General features: G+C 38.6%; 2 protein-coding genes across 5 annotated transcripts in view; one reads left to right on the top strand and one right to left on the bottom strand.

Moving 5' to 3' along the window:
• LOC117949594 (ADP-ribosylation factor 5) overlaps window positions 1-6,641 on the top strand; it is a 31,157-nt gene extending 24,516 nt beyond the window's left edge. The window contains exon 7 of the mRNA XM_034879978.1: window positions 6,611-6,641. The gene's annotated coding sequence lies outside the window, so the exon portion shown is untranslated. The remainder of the gene's footprint in view (window positions 1-6,610) is intronic.
• shank3a (SH3 and multiple ankyrin repeat domains 3a) overlaps window positions 2,174-11,095 on the bottom strand; it is a 167,323-nt gene continuing 158,401 nt past the window's right edge. For all 4 annotated transcript variants that reach the window (XM_034879872.1, XM_034879873.1, XM_034879870.1 and 1 more), the window contains one exon: window positions 2,174-4,299. In XM_034879872.1, the coding sequence (XP_034735763.1) occupies window positions 3,729-4,299 (571 nt within the window). In that variant the 3' untranslated portion in view covers window positions 2,174-3,728. The remainder of the gene's footprint in view (window positions 4,300-11,095) is intronic.

The following is an 11,095-nucleotide window of genomic DNA, read 5'->3' as shown; positions in this document are numbered from 1 at the left end:
ATATATTTATATATATTTATATGTGTGTATTAATATAAACAATAGCCTGCTTCTTTACAAAATAATAACAGTGACTGTATTCCCACCTGTAGGAAATACAGGCGGATCTAACAAATGTCTGTAGTTCTCAAGATTTCCAGGAGATGGCACCATATTATTGAGTCTAACAGCTCAAGAATGCTGTAACTAAGATAGTCCTAAAGCAAAGACAAATATACAGTTGAAAGTTAAGTTATTTTTTGGCACATTTTTCCTTTGTGTTGTTTGTTCCTCACTGGATCACCTCATATAGCATATCCAAAACTCAGAAACTGAAGGTCTGAAAAAGGAAAAAGGAGTGCTGCCAGACAGAGTGGAGGGTAAGGAGCGCAAATGCAATCTGGGAATCGGTGTACAAAACAGTGACAGTGCATAAACCGTACCTACACAGTTACAAGGTGAGCTATAGTTGTCTTGCAATATAAAATGTGTCAAGGGTTTTGTTTAATACCCTGTGGTAATCTGTCTCTCCCTTGGAGCAGAGCAGTCCACTTTTTGAAGATGTCACTCAGTACAAAACAAGAATGCAGAACAATGATGTTCAGTCTATTGAAGATGAATGTATGTGTGCATTTTTCTGTTTGTCTGTGTATACATTGTGTGTGTGTGTGACACAGCCACTGCCGAGAATCTCTGATAGTAATACAGTAAGGCTATAGTGGACTACTACAAAGAGGTTAACCCTAACAACCATGCACTCCCTCACTGTCAAATGTCTTGTTTTGTCTCTCAAACAAACACCCACCCAAAAATGGAAACAAACAAGCATTTGCTCACACATGCATGCACGCACACACACACACAAACACACACATGATAACGAGGAACGACCACACAGGGAATCGGGGAATCCAGATGCACACATGCGCTTGGACGATGGGTGGCTTTTATATTAGCACCTTGTCACCTTGTTTTGTGCAAATCCTAGTTCATAGTTCAGAGTTCAAAAGTTCAAGAGCACATAGAAAGAATAAAATCTGCTCACCTTTTCCACAGGTGGTTAACTATGCATATATGCCAAACATTCATATATATCTCTATATACTTTTTGTTTTTCAAAAAATTATATGAAATCTATCATATATACATTGCTTGTGATTTAAAAAAAAAAAGAACTTTTTTTGGAGTTTGATCATTTTTACAAGTGTAAGTACGTTTAGAATGGACAGGATATTACGTTTTTTTCTGTCTTTTTTCTGTCACTCTAAAATTCTAATGAGTGAAAGATTTAAGTTTCATGTTCCACACGCTACAAAATCTACCCCACAGTTTCCAAGGGTAACAAATTGACAAAGAAAAGAAGAAGAAGAAAAAACAAAAAACAAACAATTAACACAAGAAGTCCATTTAAGTCTGAGGACGTACTGGACACTAACACTGGAGTCAGAAGTAAAATAATCAGTGAGGTCACAGTGAGGCAGTGAGTGCTAGTCCTACAACCCAGATACAACGTTATATTCACCACTCGGTTTTACAAACTGCTAGCATATAATAAAAAAGACAGAAAAGAAAAAGGATGCACACATCTTCTCGCTAAGTGAAACTGTCGTGGCAAATTCACTGGATGCTGCTGATGTACGGCGTTTTTTTAGCAGTAATAAAGATTACCTGGCCGTCTGTTAGAGAAAAGCTATGGATAAAACGCTTTTTATTCCGTAAATAAAACTCACTGTTTCTCACTGCCAGCAGAAGCTACTCATGAGTACAATTGCAGATTTTGCATTGTTAAAAGAAAAGTCATTTGTTGTTTTTTACAACCTGGGTCTAATTTGTAGAGTTCCGACTGCCACCCTTTATGATAATATTTAACTCACTAAGTAAGTCGTAGAGATAGAGGGAAGCAGCAAAGATGCATGACACTGCCAGGTTGTAAAAAACTGAATTTTCTTTAAGACCTTACAGGCGTTCCCATCCCCACAGCCTGATGGATCACAGACACAGTGGCATTTCAGAAGGGCACAGACTGTTTGTCTTGCTAATTTAAAACCATGTTTGACATGTTTTTGTTGGCTTTACTCCAGGAAAAGTAAGAAAAACAAACATTTGCTTCATTTCAAAAGTTAAACTTGATTTGGCCAGTTCACTTACTTTATTTCCTTCTGCAGTCAAAGTCAAATCTGAAAAACATTTCTGCTATCTTTCATGATCCTTTCCTTTCTACTGGTGATGAGAAACATCCCTGTGTTTCCTTCTTCCACTATACCAGACCTTGTGCTGGGCTGACAAGCTTCATCAGGGGTCACAGGGATGGAGATTTTACTAGCATAACATTTTTAATAGTAATAATAATTTTTAAATAGATAGTCATAAAACAACAGCCAACAACCTCTCCATGATAGTGCCCCAAACATCCATCCCTGAGTGATAAATAGGCAAAAGATGAAGAACCCCTTTTACCAATTAGCTGTCTCAATAGGTGGTCCTACTGTAACTGTATGTTGTTGTGGACAAAACAGGGTCAGAACCACGTCAGTCAGATCTGTAGCTGAGGCAGTAGGGATGGGTGTCAGCTGAGGTCTCAGCCTCACATTACGGGATGCCCTTTAGTATGAAGGAAGACCGTAAGAAAATAAAAACAAACATCAAACTCTCTGTCTAAGACATGATGCAACTCGTCATGCTACGGTTCAAGAAAGGGTGACCATAAGGAAAGTTGTATACCTATGACAAAAAGTTCATTTCCATATCTATGTACTTTTTGATTTTTATTTCAAATATATATTTATATATATATATATATATGTATATGTATATAATTGGTAGAAATGAGTAGACTATTGGTGAAATTAATTTAAAGATTTTTCTCTGCCTTCTATACTAAAAACCAAAAACAGGCGCAGATTAATTTATTACATTTCCTCTTTGCAATATTGTCTTTTCTTCTGAAAGCTATATTTTGATACATATATATCATATTTTATAATACCTATATATAATATTCCCTTTGGAAAACCAAAAAAATTGATTATGAAAAAAGCCACGAGTGTTGGTTAAACATTCTCCAAATATAATAGATAGCACAGTCTGGGTACCAAGGCGTATTGGTTTTCTCCCGTGGTTTTCTTGGTGGAGCGCCACTTCTGGGCTCAAAAGTCTTCGGTTTAAAAACAACAGCACGTATAGAGGGGACACACATTTGTCCATAGTCCTGTGTTCATCATTGTTGATCTCTGTATAAATATTTTGAAAGGCAACTGAGCTTTCTTCCTCCTCCTCCTTTACTCAAACTGCAAAAGGCTTTCAGAGGCCTAAAAGATGGAGGGATAGAGGTAGAGAGGAGAGGAGGGAATAGTGAGAGAGAAAGTGTGGGTGTTAGTAAGGGAACAACTGAAGCTTTTCACAAATCAAACGTTGTAATTGGAGCTCATGCTATTCTCCTTGGCAAAGAAAGACCAGAGCCCATTTTGAGGTCTGATCTAATTGGCTGCAGGCAAGGAGGGGGGCCGACATTAAGGGCCGAGGACAGGGGCAAATGAATTGACTCCACCTCTTCAGTGCAGTGCAGGGTATTAATGCAGAAAGGGAACATTACGTGTTGCTAAAGTACACAAAACATTTGTGATGCAGAACATAAAAGCAGCCCGAGTAAAAGAGGAGTGGCCCCTATGTTTACTATTTTATCAACTTTATCTATTGCCCGCTCTATCTATGTCTTTCTCTCCTTCTGTTGCTGTGTTTTAGGGCAGGGGTCAGCTCTCTAGCAGCATTTTTAGTGCTCGTTCAATGTTCATGCGGTGTCCGACTCGTGTCACTCCTAGCTCTGCAAAGTCCTCCTTGGTTAGAGCTGGGAGGTGAGAGCCTTCGATCTCATGTTCCTGAAACCCTGCTCTGTGCTCCCCCAGATTGATGCTCTCCAGCCAGTCGCCAACGTCGTACTTATTCCAGAGGTGGAGGGGTTTCTGGTGGAAGGGTCGGAGGGCTAAAAGTGGTGACCCCAGGCCAGGGGAATGGGAAGGTGATGGAGATGGGGAGCGAGAGCGGGAACGGGCGCTGGAGCTCCTCATTACAAAGCGAACCTCTTTAGGCTCCTGGGGTAGGCTGAGACTTGAGGATTTGAGGATGGTTTGTGGCGGTGTGGTCGGTGAAGTCGGTAGGCCAAAGGTGGAAAATCTTCCAAGAGGGTCGCCCCGATCAGGTGAGCCTGAACCTGGGCTTAGGGTGCGTCGGGTGATGGGGTAACGGCTGCCAGGGCGAATGGTGTATGTGGTGCCATAACTCCTCTGAGAAATGGTGTGGAGCTCCCCTAGGCTGCTGAAAAGTCTGATGGAGACAGACACAGAGAGGGTTTCAGGAAAATTAACAGAGGGGGTGAAGGTGAAAAAAGTGAAAATAAAGAAGAAGAAAGGAGACCAAGCTTTGGGTTATGTGTATTATTAACCACTATATGTTCTTCTGAAGTTAAGTTAGTGTAGGATTGAGGTTAATGACAGACAAAGCTAGTCTCATATCACACCAATAATAAAGCAGCAAACTACACTCATTGGTTATGAGTTTCTGAGATTATTTACAGTTTAGGATACAACTCTTTTTACTGCTTAATCATAAATATGTCACATAAGACTTGCATCCTTATTTTAAGTTATACATAAACTATGCAAGATAAGACAGCACTGTTTTCACTGACACCCATTCTACACTCAGTCCATCACTGAAAGTCTTCTACTCTCATGACTTTAATTAAAAGTCACATCCTGTTGAGGAACATGATATTCTTCCCTGTAGTGATTACTGTGACCCACAAACAGCAAAAGGCTTACAATTAGATTACAGTATCAAAAAGATTTGGTGTTTTACATTACAACTACAGATTGCATAACCTGAAAGTACTGAGTTCATATTTTACAGTACAAACACGCATATGAACGCACACACACACACGCACTTAAAAGAATTATAGTGTATAAAGAAAACATTTATTATGTCTGTTAAAGGCCAAATGAAGGTACACAAAGCAACATCTTCTTCCAAAGCTTAGCTTCTTTTCATCAAACTAGTACTTATTTACTCAGAAATCTCAGTGACCAGCCAACCCAATCTTACCATCTGCAGCACAAAGTAGTAGAATTTTACTAACACAATCTGGCAATAATTTCTAAGCAGTAAGAATCTGACCAACAGGCACCTCAGTATATTCCAAAAAAACATTACATGCTGGTTTATCTACCTTTTTACACCCAACCTTTTTTCTCTTTTGACAATAATAGCATCTTTTTGTGAATATAGGTCTGAAGGTGGTTGATTAGTACACTACTGATCTAATGGAGGAACAGATGGTAAGAAAAGAGAAGAGGGATGTATTGTCTAACATGAACGTTTCGTCTAGCTTGGTGCAAGCAGGGAGAACCAAAAAAGAGGAGGCCTAAATGTGGTAAGAGTTGGTGCAATGGTGTCTGTGTTAATCATGCATGTTAGTGAGTGTCTAATGTACAAGTGTGGCACATGTTTCTCCTCCACTGCATGTCTTACAAACTTTGATGTGGACTAAAGAGTGTAATGGAACAAGGCAGCACCAAGCTGGAAAAATTAAGATAAAAATTGATCAGACTACAGGGAGCCGACGGATATGAGATGAGCTCCATGCGCACTTACACAGTCGTCCTGCCCTCCTGGGCGCACAGTCAGTTCTAGACCAATCAGATCAGAACAGCAGGGCGGAGCATGCAAGGTGAGCAGAGAGAGAGCAATGGGAGAGAATGTTAGCGTCACTCCATGATACGCAGCCTGCCAACCAGACTCATAATCCGCTTCAGCCACCTCTGCTGTCTTTGACCCGCCTTTCTGTGTACAGGTGTGTGCAAGTGGCTGTATGTGTTGCTGTGAGTACATGTGTTTATGTGTATGTGTGTGTTATTAATGCATAAGCATGACAAAGACAGCAGAGGTGGCTTCAGCCCCGGAAGGTCTGACCAGTGGGCTACATGAGAGAGAAATGAGCACACTGGTCACATGTCAAACACTGCACAAACAAAAGAAAAACAAACAAATAAATAAAAGGCGGGCACATGTCCCTTGACTTTCGTGATTGCTTTTGTATTTATTCTGAAATGATGTATTAAAAAACTACTGTTCTTGTTGGCAAACACACAAATGTTTTAGTTCAAGTGGTTATTTACATTTTAATGTGGGTTGTGTGTATGTGTTTTCTAATCAAGAGATACAAATTGCAAGTATAAATTGTGTAAACATATTTTGTTCTGTTTAGTTTAAGAAACCTACAGTGTCCAATAAGCAAGACAGTCAGGGACCATGGCCATCCTCAACACAATCACTGAAAAACAAAACAAAGTTATGCAAATTACATGAACAGTGAAGAACAGGAAACCAAAGAGCAAAACTAAAATTAAATGAAAACCACAGGTTTCTAAACCACCCAAAGCTATGATACACAGCATGTGAACGAGGTGGATACAAGAGACACAAAATACAGCAGCATGTGTGGTTTTTGAAGTGGTTCAAATGGGGCACACAGTGGATGGGATAAGTGATGGAGTATCACTGTAGTTAGGGGGGCCTAAGCTACATGTGAAATGCTCCAGGAGGTGAGGAGAGACAATTTCAGAGGCAGAGAGAGACAGAGACGGAGAGAGAGAGAGAGAGAGAGAGAGAGAGAGAGAGAGAAAGAAAAAAAAATAATGGTGTGCATCATCTTGATCATCTTTGTCACAGCCGAGGGCAATCAACTGTTGGAAGAGGATGGAAATAGTGAGGATGAATTTGATTGCATAATCTCAGGAGAGGATGAGCCCAATCATGAGTGAGTGTTATATGATATGTTGTATTTGTTATCATGGCCACCTGTTCAATCCAGGGATCATGATGTTGTTTAGGTACAGACTAATGATTGATGGCTGAATTTGGCTCCCTATCGCATGGTGACTTCATATTCCATTTGTGGTCACCCAGGCAATGCAATAGGAATGAATGAGCTTTTCAACCAAACTATCTTGGTAACAGCCTATCCTACTTGTAAAGAAATGGGACTGCAAAATATGCTTATGATCCATTTAAAATGCCGAATAGTTTATGCTTACACAATTGTTTTAATTTTTCTTTTTTGAAACCGATGGTCTTAATCAGTCCTGGGGCCTCATTTATAAAATTCTGCGTAGATTCTATTCTGAAAGATTTTGTGTGCCAAAAAGTCTGAATTCATTACGCAAAAACAACATTCTGAACACCATGTGGCGCACACCTGTACATAATCTTCTCGTTATAAATTCGGACTTGCGCTACCTTATGTGGTCGTGCACGAGCTAAACGCTCCTCCCAAGGCCGTCCCATATTTGTCTTAATAAGGTCTATATCATTCAATCAATGAATATTCCAGCCTTGGTAATGATGGGGAAAAAAACAGGATTCAGTGATTGTGAGATCGAGGTGCTCTTGATAAATGTTCGAGCCATGCCAACTCTGTTGATTGGTTGCAATACACAGGCCATTGGAAACTGTAGGGCTATTTTTGTTTTTTGTCCCGATAATTAAGTCCAATAAACCGGTAGCGGATTGGAGTCATAGTGGCTTCATCAGGGTAAATAATCAACCCTTGTGCGGTAGTCTGGTCTGTGGGACCTTTATTCAATGCTTGCTAAAAAAAAATTATGTTGTCTTTATGCACCTGGTATTTTGCTATTATTCCGACACAAAGCTACAAAATTGTTACATTTCAAGCCCTTATATCTGTTCTGATTAAGTTCTAAGAAATACTTAGAACTCAGAATATACTGATCAAAAATCTTGTTTCTATTTTTTTAACCTTTTTTTATTATTGAATTTTTTTGTTTTCTCACAAAAAACCAAAATGATCATCTGATCATAAATGTGATCTTATAGGGGTAAATGGCAAAAAAAAGAACCACAAATGATATCATTGGTAATTGAGCTAAAGTAAACATCTATTATATAGTTATGTAAAAATATAAGTATTTCTACATAAATTGTTACGACTGTATTGATTTAAAAGCCTAATATCTATTATATAGTTATATGAAGATATAAGTATTTTTACATAAATTGTTACAACTGCATTGATTTAAAGCCTAATAATGTGGTGGGTCCACCAGACCCGCAGGGAACGTTACACAACTGTGTAACAAAACTATGAACACCACAGAGGGGTTAAGGTGTTCTGGATGGAGGCTGTACGCTCTGCAAAGTAAGTTAACCATCGGAGGTCAATAAAACGCAGTCTACAAAGCCTTGGGAGTGTTACGCACCATCACATGCATGGTCAAAAGGATGCAGAAAACTGGGCACATTTTTAAGCAAAGAAATTCTTTATAAATCCCGACTTTTGCAAGGAATTTTGTGGCAGGCAACATACAAAAACATTGCAACTTTTATTGCAATTTTTTGCAATAAAATTTGCACAACATGATGCATTTTGGGCCGCGACAATCTAAAAAAAAGCAAAATCCTGGAGGACTGGTAACTTTCACTGTAGTTAGACTACAAATAAGGGTAATAGTTTCTGTTTCTCATGTGTCCACTTGGGAAAATGAATTGCCCACCCCTGGTCTAAATACACGACATTGCTACATTTATGGAGGTGCTGGAGGTCGTTTCTGCATCGGAGATGTCCAGAAGCAACAACAAGGCGTAGCAGCAGCAGACGTCTGTTGACACCAAACTACACTAGTCATCATAAAACAGCCATTAGCTGGCCATACTGATCAATTGTTGAAAAACTTGTGGAGAGTTGGTCAGCACCTTCTACCAATGTAAATACAAAGAGAGGACTAAAAAAGAGTCTATCCTAACAGCTTTTAAATCTTAGATTGGCTTTTCATCTTTCAGCTCCTCCTAATAAGCATTGAAGTATAGGGAACATGAAAGCAAAATTGTCCACCCACCTTATTTATTTGAACAGAAATGAGGACAGGTAGAAGAAAGAAGAGGAGCAAGCTTATTTAAATCTGCTGTGCCTACAAACTCCTGAGCTCTTTGCTAAAGCTACATTCTAATTCATAAATTACTGTGATTGAAGGACTTTACTGAAGATCCCCTAAAATCATCAATTAGTGTCAATTCCATGGCAGAGTAAAACAACAATGGACAAGCATTTGTTCTTACAACCTGCCAAACCATAAAAAGACAACATTGGCCAAATCTGAGTCGATCAAAAGAGAAGCCTTTTACTTGTGTACCAATGTTCTACAGATTAATATTTGTAATCTTATTTTCACTTTCTACAAAAATGAGCACTGATTTGACTATTGTACGTCCGTACAATAGTTTTTGGCTCAATAAAAAACATTGTGTCAAAAGAAAAAGAGAAGATATTTGATATGGTCAGGTCTTTGGTTGGTACTGGTCACGTCATTAAAATGGCTGTTAATGCCAGGATTGTGAGGGGATGATTTTAATGTGACACACCATTATAGTTCACTCATGTTTCAAATACTTCTGAAAATACATCCTTAAATCTTTGACGTTATCACTGATATTACTGTAGGATGGTAAGATGATAAGTAAGTATGGGATATGATAATAAGGAAACTACAGTTTCTGGTCTTATTACATTTATATCAGTGATGGCTGCAAAGAGATGTGGATATAAAGATGTATAGTGTATTATTTGAACAAGGACTCTGGGAAAAGCTGGAAAAGCTACAGGAAAAGCTGGAAGGGTAGCTACAAGCAGGGTCAAAGGTTAGAACCCAACAGGGCGTGTGTGAGATGAGGAGAGCCTTTCAGAAAGTGAGTGCCTCCAAACCCTGTTACCTTGTTTGCACCAACATATAATCTACTACTGTACCACACACACACACACACACACACACACACACACACACACACACACACACACACACACACACACACACACAATACTGTATGTGCTTAACAAGCCAAATCACTTAACATGAGGTCAACTATGGAAACAAGAAGCAATTAAGGCCAAAGACCATCAAGTGTAGTAATACTGAATATTTCTTAAACCAAAGATTTGTCTTAAAAACACAGTAGCATAGCCAAAAAAATGTATATTCTTTTTTTTAATAAATTTGATTCCTATATATTCTCTAAGTGAATAAACCAGGTGATGCAAACAAGGTAACATGTGATACAGTAGTTAGAACAGAACACAGAAAACAGTTTAAGATTACCCTAGGGGCTATAAACTTGAGGTTTACTCTCTTCGGTGTCCTCACATCTGCAGAAATATAAAGGACTTCATTGTACTTTCAGGTATGGTGTGGAAATAAGAAACCCACAGATAACAGATAAAACAGCACTGTGCTTCAAATACTTTAGACGACCCCAGTGTCACTGTGTGAGAAGCAAGTTTGTCTTTGACTCTTTTCAATCCTTCATGTTGGCTTTTTATTTACTGAAGTTGCAACATACTGTATGACCAATAGAAAGGTACAGCACATATGAACAATGTTGTTACACTAACATGTCAGCTAATGCCAACATTGCTGGTGACCTCTGACCTCATTACTGCTTACCATCATAGTGGTCTGGCCTAAATATGGATTCAATTGCATGTTTTTGTATGTTTATAAATGTGAGTAAAACCAAATCATGCCAACATCTTGACTCAGCCTCCAGGTTGCCCTCTTTCCAGAGAAATGCTATCAGATGTCAGACTAAAATAGACTCAAACTGATTTTCCATAAATTATGTTTGCTTTTGAATAATAAATGAAAACCATTAAATTTTAAATTGCTCTTCCAGTGGACAGAATGTGTTTACTGGCAATAATCTCTTAATCTCTTCTTTTTTTCTTTTTGCCTTTTCTTTTTTGTAAAAACAAGATTAACAGATTACAGACAGTAAACATAATAATTGATCTAAATAAAGAGTAATATAAAATGTGGGTAACCGAGAGAAAAGAAAGCTTGCCATTCCTTGGGAGGAGGCTAAAGCATGCTAAACCTGTACTTCATCAGAAAATAATTAAACCCAGTGTATGCAATTTTAATTCATTTAACACTTTCTGATGCTGGGCACTGAAACTGCTTTAGATTACTAACTCTATCTATTATGCCCCCAGTGATGTATGAGGTCAGGAATTGGTAAGGCTAATCAAAGGCCACCCTGTAGTCTGCACTAC

The sequence above is a fragment of the Etheostoma cragini genome, chromosome 8 (assembly GCF_013103735.1).
Source record: "Etheostoma cragini isolate CJK2018 chromosome 8, CSU_Ecrag_1.0, whole genome shotgun sequence".
Classification (NCBI taxonomy): Eukaryota; Metazoa; Chordata; class Actinopteri; order Perciformes; family Percidae; genus Etheostoma; species Etheostoma cragini.
This window is presented reverse-complemented; position numbering and strand designations above follow the sequence as displayed.